This window comes from Bos indicus x Bos taurus, chromosome 17, assembly GCF_003369695.1.
Source record: "Bos indicus x Bos taurus breed Angus x Brahman F1 hybrid chromosome 17, Bos_hybrid_MaternalHap_v2.0, whole genome shotgun sequence".
Taxonomy (NCBI): Eukaryota; Metazoa; Chordata; class Mammalia; order Artiodactyla; family Bovidae; genus Bos; species Bos indicus x Bos taurus.
In genome coordinates, this window is record NC_040092.1 from 11676839 (window position 1) to 11697306 (window position 20468).

General features: G+C 53.8%; 2 protein-coding genes and 1 non-coding gene across 6 annotated transcripts in view; 1 reads left to right on the plus strand and 2 right to left on the minus strand.

Annotated features, from left to right (window-relative positions):
• The window catches only part of RASAL1 (RAS protein activator like 1), a 33398-nt gene extending 26785 nt beyond the window's left edge, over positions 1–6613 (plus strand). For all 3 annotated transcript variants that reach the window (XM_027566673.1, XM_027566671.1, XM_027566672.1), the window contains 7 exons: positions 137–281; positions 1728–1900; positions 3325–3462; positions 3548–3683; positions 4403–4523; positions 5467–5543; positions 5824–6613. In XM_027566673.1, coding sequence (XP_027422474.1) covers positions 137–281; positions 1728–1900; positions 3325–3462; positions 3548–3683; positions 4403–4523; positions 5467–5543; positions 5824–5963 — 930 coding nt within the window. In that variant the 3' untranslated portion in view covers positions 5964–6613. The remainder of the gene's footprint in view (positions 1–136; positions 282–1727; positions 1901–3324; positions 3463–3547; positions 3684–4402; positions 4524–5466; positions 5544–5823) is intronic.
• TRNAG-GCC lies at positions 2484–2554 on the minus strand. The gene has a single exon. It is a non-coding gene; the product is annotated as a tRNA-Gly (tRNA).
• A 940-nt stretch (positions 6614–7553) lies between the features above and the next one.
• DTX1 (deltex E3 ubiquitin ligase 1) overlaps positions 7554–20468 on the minus strand; it is a 38918-nt gene continuing 26003 nt past the window's right edge. Inside the window, exons 4-10 of one of the 2 annotated variants that reach the window (XM_027566675.1) lie at positions 11403–11464; positions 10878–11039; positions 10581–10642; positions 9910–10068; positions 9656–9817; positions 9479–9568; positions 7554–8833 (exon numbers count right to left, since the gene is read on the minus strand). In XM_027566675.1, coding sequence (XP_027422476.1) covers positions 8609–8833; positions 9479–9568; positions 9656–9817; positions 9910–10068; positions 10581–10642; positions 10878–11039; positions 11403–11464 — 922 coding nt within the window. In that variant the 3' untranslated portion in view covers positions 7554–8608. The remainder of the gene's footprint in view (positions 8834–9478; positions 9569–9655; positions 9818–9909; positions 10069–10580; positions 10643–10877; positions 11040–11402; positions 11465–20468) is intronic. The other variant, XM_027566676.1, reaches the window with a different exon arrangement.

The following is a 20468-nucleotide window of genomic DNA, read 5'->3' on the forward strand; positions in this document are numbered from 1 at the left end:
GTGTTTATATCACTTTCTCCTTTCATTGGACACTGATTTGGGAGCCAGGACTCTGGGGCTGTTCTGGGTCCACAGAGGCCCTTCCGCGCTGGCAGTGACCTTGGCCCTGGCAGCGCCCCCTGCTTCTTTGCTCCAGGCTGTGCAGAGCATTGGAAATCTGGGCCAGCAGCTGGGCCAGGGCAAGGAGCTGTGGATGGCCCCCCTACACCCCTTCCTGCTGCAGAGTATTTCCAGGGTGAGAGACTTCCTGGACCAGCTGGTGGAGGTGGATGGGAAGGAGGGTGAGTTCCCATGGCCCTGCTACAGCCAACTTGTCACTCTACGGGACCCTCAGGACCTACCCGTCCACCACCCCTCCCCAACCCCAGCACTCACCGAGACTGTGCACCTGTGGGTCAGCTAGTCAGTCAACGAACGCTTCCTGGTATATACTGTGTTAGGGCCCAGGGATGAACAGATGCAGGCCCTCCAGACTATTTCAGCCCCTATGGAGATGTGAGAGGGGATCGTGGCATGGTACTTACTCCATCGATAGATATCTATTAAGTGCCTGCTATGTCCTAGACACCGGTCCAGGGTCTGGGGACACAGCAGTGGGTGGGTGAGACAGAAGAAGCTCCTGCTCATGTGGAAGTTTTATTCTAGTGGAGACAGCAGGCAGTAAACAAGATGAGTTAGCAAATCATATGGTGTGTTAGGAAGAGATAAGTGCTAAGGAGAAAAAATAAAGGAAGGAAGGGAATATTGGGCTGGGGGTGGCAGATCAGCCTTTTAGAGAGGGTGGCCAGGAATGGCCTCCCCAGGGTGATATTAGAGCAAAGACCTGAAAGAGAACAGAGAGGAAGCAGTGAGGATCCTGGGCAAGTGTTTCAGGCTGGGGACAGTGTGTGCAAAGGCCCTGGGGTGGACAGTGAGGGGGCGCCAGTGAAGAAGAATGAACGAGAGGGAGTGGAGGAGAGGTGAGGGGGCAGGTCGTGTGGGGCTGCTGGAAGGATTTAGGCTTTTACTTGGAGTAAGTGGAACCACAGGGTAGATTCATTTTATTAATATTTAAGTATTTATTTATTTGGCTGCGTCAGGTCTTAGTTGCGGCATGTGGGCTCAGTAGTTGTGCAGGCTTAGTTGTCCCGAAGCATGTGGGATCTTAGTTCGCTGACCAGGAATCGAACCTGTGTCCCCTGCATTGGCAGGTAGATTCTTAACCTCTGGACCCCCAGGGAACTCCCCATGGGATAGTTTTAAGCAGAGGAGTTAGGGATGAGTCTATATCATAATGTGGGGCCCAGGTCATGAAATACTTGGGTCCAAATCACCTAGGAGCACCCTGTGGAAATGTGGAGGCCTGGTTGTGACCTGGTGGGGTCCCTGTATGCTGGGGGTGGGGGGGCCTGTGTCTGGATCCCCTAAGGGTAGCTAGATCCAGGGCATAGTGACTAGCATCCAGTCACTCCCTGGACTGACTCCGTAAAGCGTGGCTCCTCCTGCTGGTGCCTGTACATCCCTCAAGTTGGAAAGGGATCACCAAGGCCAACTTTGGGGCCCCCACTCCCTGCCACCCCCATTCCCTTCCCCAGCCCTCAATCATACCATTCTCTTTGGAGAAAGTAGAGTCCATCTTATTCATCCTTCCGCCTCTCGGGGAGCCAAGAATCCCACTCCTCCATGAGACCCTCGGAAGGTGGAGCCTGGGTGGGAAGGGTTCCCAGTCCCCTCTTCCCATTTTCCAGAGGCTGGGGGCCCAGCCAGGGCCCTGGTCCCGCCCTCAATGACTGTCCGAGAAGGCTACCTACTCAAGCGCAAGGAGGAGCCTGCCGGCCTGGCCACACGCTTTGCCTTCAAGAAGCGCTACTTCCGGCTCAGCGGGGAGATGCTGTCCTACTCCAAGAGTCCTGAGTGGCAGGTGGGGCTCCAGCCCGAAGTGGAGGGACTTCCACGGTGGCCTCCCTCACAGTGCTGCCTCTTTGTACCCAGGGGGATACTGAGGCCCAGGAGGGGACAAGGACTTGCCCAAGGTCCCAAAGCAGCTTAGCAAACTCAAATTCCAAGGCCAGGCTCTGCTAATACCTGTGAGTCCAGGTGGGCACAGAACAGGTACAGGCAAACGCTTACACATACCATCAGATGATCTTCAGCATGTGCACCTGTGGTGGCTGGGACGTACCCACCCAGATGTGGACACTCCCAGGGCGTGGACAATGCTTAGCCCTCCTCAGCTGTTTCCATGCAGGTCTCTGCCCGCACACCATGCATGCTAAGTCACTTTGGTCATGTCTGATTCTTTTGTGAGCCTATGGACTGTAGCCTGCCAGGCTCTTCTGTCCATGGGATGCTCCAGGTGAGAATACTGGAGTGGGTTGCCATGCCCTCCTCCAAGGGATCTTCCTGACCCAGGGATCAAATCTGAGTCCCTCTTGTCTCTTGCATTGGCAGGCAGGTTCTTTACTACTAACCCCACCTGGGAACCCCAAAGGGGATGCTGTGGCTGCATGGGCTGGGAATTGAACCTGGGCCTCCCGTGTGGCAGGCGAGAATTCTACCACTGAACTACCCATGCACCCAAGTGCTATAGAGACTCACAGAAAATTGGATCTCACCCAAAGGTACATGCACTCATATCCAGGCTTTCGTTCACCCATCCATTCACCCATCAAGCACTTATCAAGTACCTACTATGTACCATGCAGTGTTCTAGGTGCTGGAGATACTGCAGTAAACAAAACACAAACTCCCTGCTCTCGTGGGGCTGCCATTCAAGTCTAGCTCAAACTGAGACACCCACGGGGATCTACCCATTTCTGTGTCTGCACACCCACAAATCATAACAGCTACCACTGGAGACGGTGTCCACACTTATTCTTTCTACTTTATCAGCAGAGTGTAGATTCTAGAGTTCAACTCCCTGTCCAGTTCTGGCTCCACCAGCTGAGTGGCCTCTGGAGGGTCCTTTATTCTCTTATGGCTCAGTTTTCTCATCTGTAAATTGGGAGGAATGATGGACCCAGCTTCAGAAATCTGTTGTCATGATGAAATAAGTCGGTGGGTGTAGAGTGCTTAGAACCACATCCCAAGTGCAGTAGCAGGGATTGCCATGGTGATGGTGATGATGATGGAAACTGATGCCCAGAGAAGTGATCACTGCGAGAGTGATTGCGGGACTCACAGGGCCGACAAGTGGACACGCACATAGCACAGATGCACCAGGCTGACTGTCCCCATGCCGGAACACACCGCCCGCTGCACACACCCACAGGAAAGCTGTCCCCAGGCCCGGTCTCCCTGGCCCCTGGCCCTAGCCTGCCCTGCAGCGAGAGTCCTCTCTCCCAGATGCGCTCGTCCATCCCCGTGTCGCACATCCGAGCCGTGGAGCGCGTGGACGAGGGCGCCTTCCAGCTGCCGCACGTGATGCAGGTGGTGACGCAGGACGGCGCGGGGGCGCCGCACACCACCTACCTCCAGTGCAAGGTGAGGCGCCGCCACCATGGGGGAGGAGCAGAGGGCGCCTCTGGGGTCCCAACCCATCTCTGACTGCCCCTCCATCTCCCCGCAGAACGTGAACGAGCTCAACCAATGGCTGTCGGCCCTGCGCAAGGCCAGCGCCCCCAACCCGGACAAGCTGGCCTCCTGCCACCCCGGTGCCTTCCGCAGCGGGCACTGGACCTGCTGCCTCCAGGCCGAGCGCTCAGGTGAGGGGGCAGGGCGGGCTCAGGCTCCGCCCTCCACACCTGTCAATCGCAGGGTGTCCCACCTCCGCCTGGGCTGCCCTGCAACCTTGAGCAAGTAACTTAACCTCTCTCTGCCTTAGTCTCCTGAAGTGTAAAATGGGCCGGATGATAATGTCCACCTTGTAGGGCTGCTGTGAGGATTAAATAAGTTGATATATGCAAAGCGATTAGAACGCTGCCTGTCACACAGATACTTTTTTTCAAGTGCCTACCAAATGCCAGGCTTGTTCTCAGGAAAATAAATGAATAACCAGACAATTGTAATACAGTGTTACAAATGCCAAGATGAGGCTTTTGAGATGCCAGTGAACCCTTCTGGCCCAGCCCCAGGGTAGGACAGCAAGAAGGGCTTCCTGGAGGAGGTGTGGCTCAAGTGTGACCTGTGAGAAGAGTAAGAGTTAAGTAGTGAAGTTGGAGAACGGGACAGAGGAAGAATGTTTCAGGCAGAGCAAAGACAGGCTGAAGGATCGAGAAAGGTCTGTGTGGCTGAGCCTAGAGTGTGGGAGGGGCATGGAGAGAAGGGAGGCTATTGCTCTGTTGGGTGAAGGCAGGGGCAGTGTAGCTGGAAGGAAGCAGTAGGTTTGAAGAGTGGTTTTAGAAGTCTAAGGGGCGGGGCTTGCCCATGGAGGCTCTGGAAGGGGAATGCGAAGCTACAGATGATGCCGCTGTGTCGCCCCCAGCTTCCGGTTGCAGCCGCACGCACTCGGCCGTCACCCTGGGGGACTGGAGTGACCCGCTGGATCCCGATGCTGAGACCCAGATGGTGTATCGGCAGCTGCTTCTGGGGCGGGACCGGCTCAGGTGGGTCCCACCCCATGATCACCGGTTCATTCTTCCCGTGTACCTCTGATGAGCTTCTGGGTGGGGACAGGCTCTAGGGGAGGACTGTTGCCATCCTCAGGTGGGCTCTGATACAGAACTAGATCTTGGGACCTTTTTTTTTTTTCACTTTGGCCATGCCACACGGCATGTAGGGTCTTAGTTCCCCCACCAGGGATTGAACCCTTGCCCCGGGACATTGGAAGCTCAGAGTCTTAACCACTGGGCTGCCAGGGAAGTCCCATGGATCTTGAGATCCTCTGATACCCAGGACTCCCGAGACACAAGTGGATGTGTGTTCCCACCCCCTCTTGGTTGATCTCAGGGTCACTGTAACTCAGTGATGGAGATTTGTTCCAGCTTACAGTGTGAGTCCTGAAGCTGGCCTGCCTGGGTTCAAATCCTGGACAGGCTGTGTGAAACTTGGGCGAGTTGCTTACCTTCTCTGTACCTCAGTTTTCTCAGTCTGGAAAATTAGGGTACCAACAGTCCTTACCTCATGGGGTTGTCCTGAGGACCGAAAGAACTCATACAGGTAAAGCACTTTGTAGGTGCCTGGACACATCGTTAGCTTTCTATATAATAAAAATATGAAATATAATACCCTTTCTAATAATAAAGGGTAACAATTATTATTATGCTGTGCAACCTTAGGCAAGTTGCTTTAGTTCTCTCTGTCTCAGTGGTCATCTGTGTAATGGAGCTCCTAGTAAGTATCCACCTGTGTTTTGTGCTAATTAAATGAGTTTATACATGGAAAGGGCTTGGAATAGCATCAGACACTCTATGTTTGCTGTGATGATGATGGCAATGGTGATGATTTAGTGGGAACCTGTAATGTTTCCTTCAACCAGCAGAATTTCTGGGTTCGAGAGCAGGATTGGGATTCAGGGACCAGCCTGGTTTTCTCCCTCTTAACTTTCAGGATGAAATTCCTTGAGGATTCCAACATGGATACAACTCTGGAGGCAGCCACAGAGCAGGGCTCCAGTGCCATGGAAGGTAAGGGGATAAGGAAATCCCTTTTCTTTCTCTTCTCTGGTACCTCCCACAACTTGCCAAGAACCTCCCACCCTGGTCTCTGAGCCCCTTCTCCCTCACCCCCACTCTCCTGTTTGCAATCCACCAGCAGGTCAGGGAGCTGCATGTGCCCGGCTCTGGCACATTTTAGGATTCTTGGGGCACCAGGCACATCCAGAGTCTGAGGAAGCCACTGAACCGGAATTAGAGCAGCCTGCTGTGGCCTGGCTGAAACACTATGGCCTCCTCTTCTCTCTCCCAGGGGCCTGTACTGATGCCCTGGCTCGGCAGAGGGAGGCAGCTGCCCGCCTGCTGAAGGTGCTCACAGACCTGGACCAAGCCCACGAGGAGTTCCAGCAGCAGGAACAGGGGAAGGTGGTTTCGGGCCCCCTGAGGCCCTAAGGAGATGCCAGAGTCAGCCTGGAAGGAGGAGGGAGGAGCCAGTGGGCCCTTCTCAACATCCCCTGGCCCAGGAATCCCCTCGTGGCTGCCCTGCACCTCACTGATGCTGTGACTTGCAGGCTCCTAGAGATATCCTAGTCCCATGTGTCCTAAGCCCGGAACCCAGGCATGGAAGTCCTTTGGCTGGGGACCAGCCTTGCACTGAATGAATCTCTCCCTCTGGGTTGAGGCAGGCTGGAGTGGATGGAATAAGGAATCTGACTTCCTTGGCTCACCTTGAGGTCTCTGCTTCACTGGACTGGCCTCTACCCACACTGACTAGGGCAGCCTGGCCCTGAGCCGCTAGATACAGCTGTACCTGAAGCCCTGACGCCCATGTGGCCTTGTTGCCCCAGACAGGCACTAAAATGGGCTCAACCCCTTCCTATTTTCATGTCTGCCAATCCCTGTAACCTCACTGATCCTCCTGAACCCTGTCCTTGGCCAAGAATCCTAACCACAAGCTTCTACAATCAGGGGCCCCCAGGAATAACTGAGGCTGAGAGCCCAGTGCCTGACCCAGACCCCTGAAGCCTGAGAGACCTCAGGCCAGGCTCTTTCCCTCTCTTTGAGCCTCAGTTTACCCTGTATAAAATAAGTGAGAGAGTTGATATGTGTGATTTTCAAAATGGGTTCCATGGCGATAGCATAGGAAACAGGGAGAGATTTCTCAGTTGTGGTTCACAGATACCCTGTGGGAGAAGTATCAACTGGATACCCTATTCTCAGAGTATCTGCTGGAAATGCAGCTTCCTGGATCAACTGAATCAGAATCTGAGGAGCATGAGGGCAGGCATCAGGGCTTTCAGGTGATGTGGATTGCACGTGAGATTTGAGGATCACGGGGCTGGGCGATTTTATATTGAGGTGAGCTTTTGTTTGAGAATGAATCGCAGAAGTTAAAATGTTGGGGAATACCCAACTGGCAGGATTGGAAGGGTCTCCAAATATTCATTTCCCGTTTTGTATTAACTAGAGGGTAGGACAGAAACTTGAAGAACCAGGAAAGATGCGGTGCTATCCCAAAGGTGCCCAGCAGGGGTCGCCTGGAGCTGCAGCATTCACTACAGCCTCCCAGCCTCCAGGGATGTGAGAGGTTGATAGGAGACTTGCTGCAGATCCTGGGACAGGTCCTTGTCTCTTCCTAGACAGAACCTGGTCCTCCTCCCTGAGGGCAAAGACTGGGATTCTGAGGTTCTAGAAAGCCATCACGGCGTCTCCCAGCTCCCCCTTGTTTCCTGGAGGTTCCCAGCCTGAGTTCCTCATTCCTAGTCATTGAACCCGGGAGCTGCGTGCATTGCCTTGCACCTGTGCTTGAGTACAGAACTTCACCTTGTACCCTCTTGGGGACTAGGATTGGGAGGGTCTGCCTCTGCCACCATCACACCCCCAGGACAAGAGAAGCGTGGGGACCCTCCATCTCCAGCTGCCCTAGCCTGACAGGGACAGTGGTCTTGAGTCGCCATTTTGTGGCAAGCTCCCCCATGGGATGGACTGAAGTCCCCCAGAAACAGAGCCACCCACGCCCCTTCTTGACAGGAAAAGACCCAGTTGAGGAGGAGAAAGACCATTTATTTCTCCACCCACAGTGGGACTGGTAGATTTTCAAAAGAGCAATCGCTGGCGTCCCTTTAAGTCTTGGCTGACTTCCACCATGGCAGCCAATCAACAGAGGCGGAGCTGGTGAGTTGCCTGGGCAACAGGCCCCTGGTTGGCCGAGACTATCAGCCACCCCACTGCCCACTCCCGAGGAAAGGGAAATGGACTCTTTGCTGTCTGGTCTGCTTTTTAAACCTGCTGGCCTAAGCCAGGCCTGACTCGTCTCGCTCCTGAAGCCAGAAGCTCCAGCCTTTGGATCTTGATGTTAGGAGTGATTTGGTGGAGAGAATGGGGTGGGGAAGGAAGGAAAACAGTGCCTTTATCAGGGACAGACATAAGGCTCGGGGATGGGAGGGGAGGAGGTCAGGGTCCCAGAAGGATGAAGAGACATAAGCACAAAATAAGATTCTCCTAGTCTGTCTCCCTGTCCTGCCCTTTTGCAAAACTGCTGAATATCTGGGGGCTTCCACCCCGTGAGCCATCAGTGGGTGGCAGAGATGGGAGGATACTGAGCTTCCCAAATGCCCCCTTTTCTCCTGGAGCCCTATTGGGCCCCCAGATGCTAGCCCTGAGTCCCCTGCTTGCAGACAAGCCTGTACAGATGCGATAGAGACACAGATGGGAATCCATATGCGGTATCACAGGGGTCTTTCTGTCTCTTCCCCCAAGTCTGGGGGTAAGTAGAGGCACGTGGGTGTGCGTGCATGTGTTCAACAGGACACGTGTGTTTGTGTGAGGGGGTGGGGCTCTGTCTTTTTAGCAGGGAGGTTGCTATGGTTTCCGGTACACCCTTGCGACCCTCTCAGGGGAGCTAGGGTCAAGCCGGCTGGCCTGCCATCCTCCCATCATCCCAACTGCTACCAGCCAAATTCCCGGAACGCTCCTGGCTCCTCCTGCAGGCTCCTCCCCAGCCCTGAACCTGGGCCGCCAGGACACACCCGGCGGGCGGAGGGAGGCATGTGCCGGATCAGGGGCAAAGCAGGAGGGAAGGTGGGCAGCCTCGGATCTCAGGCCTTGGCCACAGCCTCAGACACACCCTGAGCTGTGAGCTCCGCCAGCACGTTGTCTAGGTAGCTAGCGTCCGGGTAGCCATGGCCCGTCAGGTTGGATCCAAACTCGGTCTTGTGGTGGATCTCATTCCACACCACGGTGTCCGACTCGCCTGTGGTGTTGGACGTCCCGATGGTGAAGATGAGTCTCCGCTCCCAGGCGGTGATGAGCAGCCGCAGCACCTGGAGGGCGGGGCAAGGGGCGGGGCAAATGGGGGCGAAGCGAGCAAGGGTCACAGGCAGCACCGCCCACGGCTAGAGTCCCTCCCCGCCCACCCTGAGGTTACCCTGCAAGATTCCCCAAGGCCACCCGGTGTGCTCACTTCCTTCCCTAGACTGACTCCCACTCTGAGCTCCCCCAGTAAAACCCCTTTCCATGTTATCAGCCTATTTCTTTGAGGTGAAGACTCTCAAACTGATGACCCTCAGCTGTATTTGGCTTGAACCTCACGCTGTGTTAAATAGCCGCTTCGTTCCTTCGTTGGCAGTATTCAAAAACCTGAAGGTTTCACGTGAAAATCAGAATTTCTGGCTTCTTTTGAAAAACAAAAAGTAAAAGCCGACACTCTTCTGGTGTGGCGGTGAAGAGTCTAAACTGCTTGGGTTCAAATCCAGACTCCTGTGTGACCCCACTGTGTGACCTCGGACAAATGACTTGCCCTCTCTGAGGCTTTGTTTATCTCTAAGAAGACCTTGACCTCAGCGGGCTGGTCAATGAAATGAGGTTTTGAGGTCGCTGGCAGGGCTAGACACACGCACACTAGATGGCTATGGTCAGTGCTGGGGCCCCGGCCTGCTCCCACACACCCTTGCCCCTGCGGCACCCACCTTCCGGCCCTTCTCGTTGTTGGGCAGATAGCAGTGGCGTGGGAAGCCTCTTGCAGTGAACTTCTTGCCTGGGTTGGGGTGCTCAGGGCCCTGTGGGGAGGGGCAGCAAGGGGCTTGAACCACAGACGGCAGTGGGGAACCGCTGGCGAGTTCAAAGTCAGGGGCCTGAGGGCTCACCTGGATGCCGGTGGGGATGTCATAGACGATACGGATGGTCTGGGTGTCAGCGAAACCGGGCAGCGAGTGAGGGATGAGGTGAAACTCCATCTTCCCGGGCGGCTGAGTGCCCGTCTTCTCCCCGTAGATGGCCTTGCAGGTGGGGCACTGCAGGCTGCCATCCTGGGGCGGGGAGTGGGGGGTGGCTGTGAGGTTCCCAGGTGTCTGGGCCCCTCCCCAGCCCTCCTGTCTGCTCCCCCTGCCCGCCAGCCCACCTTGTTGCCATTGGAGTACATGGCCACGAGGCACAGCAGGTGGTACATGTGGCCACAGCGGCCCAGGCGGCCCACAAGCTCAGGTCGCACACCCTTGTGCCGAAGCACACCCTCGTAGCCAGAGGCCGTGACCAGCCGCTCCATGCAGATGGTGCAGTCCTGGGGTCGGGGGGAGCACAGAGAGGAGACTGAGGACTGGGGAGGGCAGGACACCCCCATGTCAGCACTGCCCCTCAGCAGGGGCCAGACCCTCAACCCCCGCAAGGCAGCAGACCGCCCCCTCTCTGGCCTCCATCTGTCAAAGGGAGGGGACACCCCCAGGTACTGAATTCAGGTGCATGGCAGGGGAAGAGATGGCTCCCTCACACTCCCTCCAGACATAGTCAAGGCTTAACTATCGAAAACAAAGCTTAAATACATTTGGTGGAAAAAGATGGGTAAAAATAAGATGCAAAAACTGTTGATCATCAAAAGGTTGATAAATGTGATTCTGTTAAACATAGCATTGCTGTTTATCAAAAGATGCTGTAAAGACAGTGAGAAGGCAAACCCACAAACTGGAAGAAGAGGCTGAAACACACAGAACCTCACAAGGAGCGGGGTGCTGGGGTCTCCATCTCTGGAGGGGAGGCTGCCTGCCCTCCGCCCCTCCTCCTTGCCCAGGGGCTCACCTCATCAGGTGGGTTCTTCACCTTTTGCATGTACCTTCGAACCACATCTTCAGGGTTCTTACCTGCAAGGACAGAATTGGACTGGGCTTGACTGTACCCAGAGTCTAGCCCTGAGGGCAAGGCTCAAGACAGGGGTCTTGAGGGGTAGGGTCAGAAGCTGTAAGGGCTGGTGGGAGTCACATGTCAGGGGTTGCTTGAGGTTTTATGTAATCAGAGTTGGTGGTGGATGGGGCCAGAAGAGCTCAGATGGGTTAGCAGGGTTAGTTCAGGGGTCAGGGTCTAGCTTAGGAGGCCTACTCTTCTTCAGGTGCTTCTTCTTGGTCTTGCGGCACACCCCGGGCACGCCAGGCACGGGCTTGACGTCGCTCTTGCTCACCGGCGGTGGGTGCAGGATGGGCTTGGGGGCCCGGGTCAGGCAGACGGGCAGCCCCGCGGCGCAGAGCAGGATCCCAGTCATCCCTGCGAGACACCGAGCAGCGATAGTCAGGGGGCGGGGTGCTCATCCAGGCCCTGTCCACCCTGCTGTCCCATCGTCGAGAGGACCCTTGGGGTCTCTCCCCAGACTCGCCCACCTGGTGCACCCAGGAATCCTCGGATGGGTGGATGGGGTGTGTCCCACGGACAGTGCTCACTCAGCCCCACCCGAAGTTGAAGCCAAGTTGAGAGCCTTCTGCCGGCCCCGCCCACCCCAGAGTTGTAGCCCAATGGTAGGGGATGTGCCCTCTTGGCCACGCCTACCAAGGGGCGGAGTCAATGGGCAGACAGGTGGCGCCGCCACCTTGTGGGCCCCGCCCTTCTTTTCCGTCCTTGACTGGACCTCACCTGCCAGGGCCGGGTGGACTGGCCCTGTACCATTCAAGTTCTTCACCGGGAGCGCGGGGACCCTGAGAGGAGAAGAGAAGAGACTGTAGCCTCCCCAGACCAGATCAGGGGCCCCTGCTTTGCCTTCTGTCTCTGGCTCGTGGGCATGCCCTGACTCCTTTGTGACTGCCCCAGTCATCTAGAATGACCACTAGAGAATTCCATTCCTACTGACAGCCTTCTGTCAGTATTATCGGGTGGAGTGCGGCAAGGACCTCTGCCCACCACCCCGTGATAATGGAATGAACCCTTAGACTTAGTACTGACCCTCTCTCACTCCACAGCTGACCTCCTCCCAGGTGAGAGAAGTTGGCTCCCAACTGTTCCTTTTCATTGACTATTGTGTCTGAAACCCAACTATTCGTGACGTTAGCCAAACTTCTCTCAAAGTTTGCTGATACCCATAAAAGTTCTGGGAAAGAAGGATTTAGGGATCACCAAGGAGCCACTTCACTGTCTCCCACCAGGACATTCACAATGTATGTGAATGTATTAAAGGCTCTGATAAGTCCTGCATAAGGAAACAGGTTAGCTGTGGCTAATCCAGGTTTTCCAAAGACACTGGATGACGAACGTTTTCCCCCTCTGGAGTATTTATTGATGTCAGTTCTGGTGACTAAGGCATTATCCCCTCTTCACATGAAAAGGTCTCAGGAAAATGTAGCTTGCCTCCCCTCTTTGCTCTTCTTTCTGGAGAGATCTGGCTTTTGGCATCATTCAGAGCTGCTTTCATATTTCAGCTCAACCATTAAGCAGCTGGATGGAGAAGGAAATGGCAACCCACTCCAGTACTCTTGCCTAGAAAATCTCATGGACGGAGAAGCCTGGTAGGCTACAGTCCATGAGGTCACAAAGAGTTGGACACCACTGAGCGACTTCACTTCAACACAACAGCACATCACCACATCTCTTGTAAATGTGTTTCCTCATCAGTTAAATGGGGATAATATGGCACCTCCCTTTCAAGAAGATCCCTTGGAGAAAGGAATGGCTACCCACTCCAGTATTCTTGCCTTGAGGATTCCATGGGCAGAAGAGCCTGGTGGGCTACAGTCTATGGGGTCACAAAGAGTCAGACACAACTAAGCAACTAACATCTTCACTTTTTTTTTTTTTTTATGGCACCTCCCTTACATATGCTGTGAAGAGTCAGTGAAAGTCTACACGTAAAAGGCTGAGCACATTTCCTAGTACCTACTACAGACTCATAGTTTTAACCATCATCACTATCATCATTGGGCTTCCCAGGTGGCACTAGTGGTTAAAGAACCTGCCTGCCAATGCAGGAGACATAAGAGAAATGGGTTCAATCTCTGGGTTGGGAAGATCCCCTGGAGCAGGGCATGACAACCCACTCGAGTATTCTTGCCTGAACTGAAAAGAGGTCAAACCAGGCAATCCTAAAGGAAAACAATCCTGAATATTCATTGGAAGGACTGATGCTGAAGCTCCAATACTTTGGCTACCTGATGCGAAGAGTCGACTCATTAGAAAAGACCCTGATGCTAGGAAAGATTGAAGGCAGGAGGATAAGGGGACAACAGAGAATGAGATGGTTGGATGGCATCACCAACTCCGTGAACATGAGCTTGAGCAAGCTTTGGGAGATGGTGAAGGTCAGGGAAGCCTGGCATGGGGTCGCAAAGAGTCAGACATGACTGAGCGACTGAACATCAACAGGCACCATCATATCACCATCACTGTGTAATCCTGGTTAATTTCACCTCTTTTGCACCTCAGCCCACTAAGTCATGGTATAACTTCTCACCATCTTGGAGAAGAAACCACTAAGGCATTGCAGTGATAAGCTTGGGAGAGTCACTTAACCTCTGTGCTCCTCAGTCTCCTTATCTGTAAAATGGGGATGATAATACCTGTCAGGAGGGTTGAAGGAGGAGGCCTGCTGTGATCTGTGCAATACACCCATCTGAGTCCAGACTTCAGAGTTTAGCTTTGTGGGTGAACTGGTATCTTTCTGTGGATGGGCATGAAATCAGATGGGGAAGTTTTGATAAGGAGAAGGCGTGTAATGAAAGCCAGGGACCAGGGACTTCCCTGGTGGTCCAGTGGTTAAGATTCCATGCTCTCAATTCAGGAGTCCTGGGTTTGATCCCTGGTCAGGGAAGTAGAAGGAAGATTCCCCATGCCACAAGTAAGACCTGGCACAGCACCCCCCCCAAAAAAAAAGCCAGGGGCAGCCTAAAGGGTGAGGGCAGTGACAGCTGGGGAAGGTGCTGCTGCAGCCCACTTGGCATGCCTGCTCAGGTCTGAGCACGGTCAGTGCCGTTTGGACACCTGCCCCGGCAGGCGCAGTCGGCACCAGCGAGCTGAAGGGAAGCTGTCTTTAAGCCAGTGGTACACTTGGCAGGTTTGTGTGCTGCTTCAGTGGGTCCAGAAACACACACACACACACACACCCTTGGAACGTGGGCTATATATGCATGCACATGTATAGGGAACATGCCAAGTGCAATAGAACACAGCTTCATGCACACATGGAAAACACTGCACAGACCGGCACACACCCCTGCAAACATGCCGCCCCCTCTGTGTACACACACACTCCAGGGATCACATGACAGTTACACGCACACACAAGTGTACCCACAACCCAGGAGGCCCGCTTCCTATAGAGATACAGACACAGATACACGAATACTTGGGGAACGTGCCACACACTCTTGCACACAAACACACAGACACACACCAGGGAATACACACCATGCACACATACACACAGACACACCTCAGGGAACACACTCCATGAACGCACACAGGTCTAGACATAGACACACACTTCTACACAGAGAACACCACAGAAATATGTACTCACACACTCCAGGGAACACAGCGCCCAGAAAAATACCCACATGCAGACACCACAAAGACATTCAACTGGACAGGAGAAGCCGGGTGGGACAGACTGGTCCACACACTCTGACCTACACTCCCCCACACTGACATGCAGACACTTGACTGGGAGGCTCCCACTTTACACACACAGTAACACACACATGCACAGCACACAGCCGTCATTTTGTGCCTGCCCAGCATCACAGGCTTACACCCAGTCAGCTGGGATACCCCTCCCAGACCCCACCCCTGAGGGGGTTGGCAGCGTCTGGAGCAGACATCGGGGTCTCCAAACACTCTGGTGACCTGGAGTCACTGAACATAGCTCCTGAGGGAAGTGGAACAGAGGAGAGGTACCATGGGGCCCCCAGGCTTGGGTAGCTGAGGTGTGACAGGGGAAAGATGCTGTGCCTCAGTTTCCCCATGTGTAATGGGAATAGAGTCTTGCAAAGGTTCAATGGGATAAAGCATGCAAAGCTCATAGTCTATTGCAGGGGTGAGAGAGGGGATGTCTTGAGTTTCTCCTCCTTGCAGTCTTCCAGGACCCAAGGGATGGGGGGTCCATCCCCCCCTTCCTGGGATCTGTCATACTCCTCCAGGACATTCCTGAAGGGAGACCACCACTCTAATCTCATCCCCCTCCCCCATCCTCTTTTTTTGTTGTTCTTGGCCACACTACACAGCATGTGGAATCTTAGTTCCTTGACCAGGGATTGAACCCACACCCCCTGCTCAGTGGGACCACAGAGTCTTAACCACTGGACCAACAGGGAAGTCCCCCAGTCCTCTTATAAGATAGCATGGAGGCACATCTGGCTTCTCCTCTTTCTGCTGTCCTTTGAAACACTTCCATTGTATTATTGTTGTTAATATTATTGGCATGCAGATCTTAGTTCCCTGACCTGGGATTGAACCTATGTCCCTGGAAGTAGAAGTGTGGAGTCCTAAGCACTGGAGAGCCAGGGAATTCCTTAGAACACTTCCAATATAGACAGACTGTTAGGGTCCTCTACATATCCAGGGCTTCCCCATCCCCTTCGTTCCTTCCTTCCCTCCTATCTCATGAGAAAACAATCCTTCCCTCTCTCCAGGGCTATCTGTAAAATGGGTGGAAAGAAAAATATTTAGCATGAGGACCACCACTTCTTGTCTCCCACCTGTGGCAGACATCACTAATCCATCACAGCACTCTCTCGAGCCAAGCAGAATCATCAGCACAGATTTCCAGGGAGCCTCTACCAACCAGCAAGGACAGTTGGCTACCTCAGGTCTATATGAAGCACAAAGTCTGGTCTGGCTCATGACACTGGTCATGCTGAGCCTTTGGCCAGGGAGTTAGAAAGTGGGGTGAGGGGACCCCAGAAAGGGACTGTTTTAGATCTTAGCAGTCCTCCAATCTCTGGCACCCTTTAAAAACCACAGAGCTCTGGGTTACAAAAATCAGTCTTGCTCCTGGGAGGAGGGCTGTGAGTAAGGTGTGATGGTGGAGCTGTTTTGTATTTACCCATCGGCAAGCTGGGGGACAGTCCCCAGGTGGCCCCCAGCTTTCTCAATCTGCAGGCCCCTGCGAGAACCCAGGGTAGCAAGGTTCCCACGATGCCGGAGCGTGGGAACCACCCAGGCCCCCTTTTGATGTGGGATGCACTGTTTCCTCCCCGTCAGTCAGTGAGAACATCCTCTTGCCCTGGACAGGAGACCGCTGCCCGCAGGCCTCCGGGAAGGAGGGGCGGGCTTTCGCCCCTGGCTCCGCCCTCTTCGCCCCCCCGCCCCCGCCCCCCCCCCCCCCCCCCCCCCCCCCCCCGCCAACGCCCCGGCATGGCAAAGGGTCAGAGGAGCCCTGCAGGCCTGAAACCTGTTCTGACCAGAAGCCAGGCCTGGCTGACCCAGGGCAGGGATGGGTCCAATGCCTTGCCCATCTCTGCTTCAGATTCTGTTCCTCCTGTACTCTCAGTCCCTGCTGGCTCTTACCTTGCTTAGAGTAAATTCCAGCCTCTCTACTGTATGGGCTTCCAGGGTGGCACTAGTGGTAAAGAACCCACCTGCCAATGCAGGAGACATAAGAGATGTGTTTTTGATCCCTGGGTCAGGAAGATCCCCTGGAGGAGGGCACGGCAACCCAGTCCAGTATTCTTGCCTGGAGAATCCCCATGGACAGAGGAACCTGGCAGGCTATGATCCATAGGGTCACATAGAGTGGGTCGTGACTGAGCGACTTAGCACGCGCACATTACCATATGCAACACAGCCAGTACCGATCCCTTGAACTCTTTTTTCCTGTGCTTCCCGCTCTATCCACTCCACCTCAGCCTCCTGGTTTCCCTGCGGTTCTGCAAACAGGTCAGGCACATCCTCACCCCAGGGCCTTTGCACTTGCTGACTGCTCTTCCAGAATGCCCAATTATCCTCATGTTCTGCTCCCGCACTCAACACAGGCTTCTGCTCAAATGTTACCCTACCAGAGACCTTCCTTGCCACTTTAGAGAGGCCTCTGCTTTTGCTCTTACCTTACTTAATTTTATAATATGATATATAACTGATATAACATTAATTATATTATCATAATATAATTATACATAACTAATATTATATATATGTATAAAATATCACAGTCTGATATAAAAGTCTATAAAAGACTTTATAAAAGTCTTCCATATGACCAGATCCTCCCTGGCACTGTAACCTCATCTCTTACCCTCTCCATCTCTCTACTCTACATGCTTCTGCTGTTGCTCTAAAATGCTGAGCCCTGCAACTTCCCCGGTGGTCCAGTGGTTAGGAGTTCATGCATGGGGCATGGGTTCGATCCCTGGTTGAGGAACTAAGGTCCCAAATGAATATATATATTCATTGTATATATTCAATGTATATATATACACACACATACACACACACACACACATATATATAATAGATGAGACATTGTTATATATATATAATAGATGAGACGTTATTCTATATATATGTAAAATAACAGTGTCTCATCGATTAAAATAATAATAAAATGAACTGCTGAGCCCTTTTGAGGCTTGTGCACTTGCTGCACCCTCCGCCTGAAGGCTTTTCCCACAGAGGCTGCTGTAGCGCTGCCTCGGGCAGGAAGACCTTCCTCACCACCCACTGTCACCGCTAGTACATGGCATGCAGTAGATTTTCAAGAAAGACTTGTTGCATGAAAGAAGGAAGGAAGACTGGATTTTACAGGGATGTTCTGAGGTGATGCTCAGGCACAATCTCCCCGTGAATTTTTTTTTTTTGCACACATTGGAAGTGAGCCTTGAAGCAGATGCCCAGAGAAGCCTCTCTGTAGCCTCTGGTCCCCTCAGAGACTCTCTGCCAATGTTCATTCTAAAATGAGCACACTGGACTTCCCTGGTGGTCCAGTGGTTAAGACTCTGCCCTTCCAAGGCAGGGAGTGTGGATTTGATCCCTGGTCAGGGCACTAAGACCCCACAATCTGTGCAGTGTGGCCAAACAATTTTTTTTTAAAAATGCTATGAAGTGAGCATGCTTTGTGGGCATCCGTGGGAACAGCCCGAGTAAGCTTTCTCTAAGAAATTTCCAGAAATGCTTCGCATCTTTCTCAAGGCAGAGATTCCATGGCCAGGCTTTGAGGAACCCTGACCTTTCCTGGAAACTGTCTCAGGGAACACGCCTCACACAGATGGGCTGGGCACGGGCGGGGGGCAATAATTTCAAGAGCTAGCTATGTTTCAGACTCAGCTGTATACCCTCCCTCCGTCATCTGATCGTCCCATTCTATAGAGGGGGAAACTGAGGCACAGAGAGGTGAAGTCACTGGCCAGCAAGTGGTAGAGCTCAAATGTGAGCCCAGAATGTCAGATTCTAGTCTGTGCTCTTCTCCACACACACAAAACCAAGTTCTCTCACCCTGGTTCAGAGACTAAGGCAGGAGGCTGTATTTGAGAAAAAAATCTCCCCAGGATGAGTCTGGAAAAGGGCATTTGGCTCCTCTCTCCTTCTTTTGTCAAAAGACAAGCAAAGAGAGATGCCTCGTGCCTGCTCTGGCTGGGGGGCCGCATTCAAAGGCAGGATGAGATACCGTGGGGAGGGCTTCCTAGATAACTGTTCCTCACACCGTTCCCTGCCCTTTCCTGTCTGGCTACCTTTGCCACACTGTACTCACTGCCTGTCCATACGGTCTATTCTCAATTCACCTCTTCTCTCTGAAGACAGGTTTCAAGGTCACCATCTTCAGGAGGGTTTTCTAATCTACCCCCAGTGAATACATAGCCACTTTTTTTTTTTGACATGCCATGTTGCATGATGGATCTTATTTTCCCAACCAGAGATTGAACCTCCTGCCTCCTGCATTGGAAGCCCAGAGTCTTAACCACTGGACCACCAGGGAAGTCCCTAAGCAATTTTAATTCCCAGGGGACTGCGTTTATCTTTTCTTTGAGGACACAGATGTTTCCTGACTCCCTTTCTAGCTGTGGAGTTTCACCCCATCTCTTCCACCAGATTGCAAGCTTCTGGAAACTTGTCTAAGCCAGCTCTGTGACCCCAGGATTGAAGATGAAACTGGGCATAAATGGGTTCTCAGTAAGTATTGAGTGGAGGAGTTCAACCAACTATGGAATCGATCTGCTTCTTCTGGGGTATCTTCAGAGGGGGGCCTGGTGTCCTTAGAAGCAGTAGTTCTCATACCAAATGTGCTCCCAGAGACAAGGTTGGAGCAGGGATGGCAAACGCATGACATGTGTATTAATACTAGTACTGCACCTGTGGCAGACATCACCAATCCATCCCAGCACTCCTTTCCACTAAGGTAAAGGACTCCAGAAGGTCATTCCCATTCAAGCAGAGATGGCACATGAACTGAAATCTGTTTGTCATTTATCCTGCAGATGACGGAACTGAGGCCCAGAGAGGGGAAGTGACTTCATGAAGGTCACCCAGCTGGTTAGCGGCCCTGGAGTTTCTGAGTCAGAGGCCAGAGCTGAGCCCATCAGGCTGATACGTGGGGCTATCTGTAGGTGAGCCAGCCTTCTGAGCCCTCTGTGCCTACAAGTGGGCCAAAGCTTTTGACCTGGGCCCTGGAGCTGGCTCAGGCCTGGGAGAGCTCACTGGGGGCTGCATGAGTGGGTACATTTGCCTGATCTGGTTGCTCCTTTCTTTCCCAGGCAACGAGGGGGTCCAAGACCCCAGGGACACAGGAAACCACATTGACACTCCCTATAGTTTCCATCCACCTATCTAGGCTGGCCTCCCTGTCCTCTCCCTCCCCTCCATGTCCCCGGCAGGCTCCAGGCACGTCACAGTCTCTGATGGTGGTTTCAGGTCCCCCAGTGGGCCTCCCTGGACACCTGGCGCTTACCCCATGACCCCTTGGGAAGCCCCTGGAGGTTCAGACCTCAGCTATTTGGGTCCAGGTGGGTGAGGACGGGGCAGAAGTGGGAACGCCACATCGTGGGGAGAAGGAAGTTAAATAACACATGGCACCTACCTCCCTGGACCTGCTCCTGTGACCTGCACCCCCTTCAGTGCCCACTCCTTCTGTACCTGAACTCTTGTCCTCCACAGTCCGGGGTCAACCAAATCCCCACCCCCACGCCCCACAGAGCCAGAGGGCTGAGAACATCACAGTAAGCTCCAGGGAGGTGCCCCACGGGGCCAGCCAAAGCCACAGACCATCAACGGCTGCTGTGGCCTGGCTCACTTCCCCTTTCCTCGATCGAGCACCCCTCGGGCTGCCTGAACAAGCCGCTGACCTTCTACGGGCCTCAGTTTCCCCCTCTGTTAAATGGGTCCCCTCATCCCTGACCCTGTCCACTCCTAAGGATTCAACAGTACCAAAATCTCCTGGAGCGATATTCTGAGGGGTGGTAGTCAGTTAGGGCCCAGGTTTATCTAGAGGCCTGGGGGCTCTAGGTCACCTTCCCCCACCCTCCTGGTCTCTAGCCCGCTTTGCTTGCTTGCTCTGGTGGTTGGGGGGGCGGTGTGGGGAGCCCAGGCAGGGGAAGGGAGGGGAGGGGAAGGCTGGCGGTTCCCACGGCCTGGGGCAGCCACGTACTGACAGGAGTGTGGTTTGGCCTCCCAGGGAGCAGGGCAGGAAGTGCTTCAGGTCTGGGGGGCGGGGTGGGAGGGTGGGGGGATGGGGGTGTTTGGTTTGACCTCGCGGTGAGGCGCAGGGAGAGCCCAGCAGCCACGAGG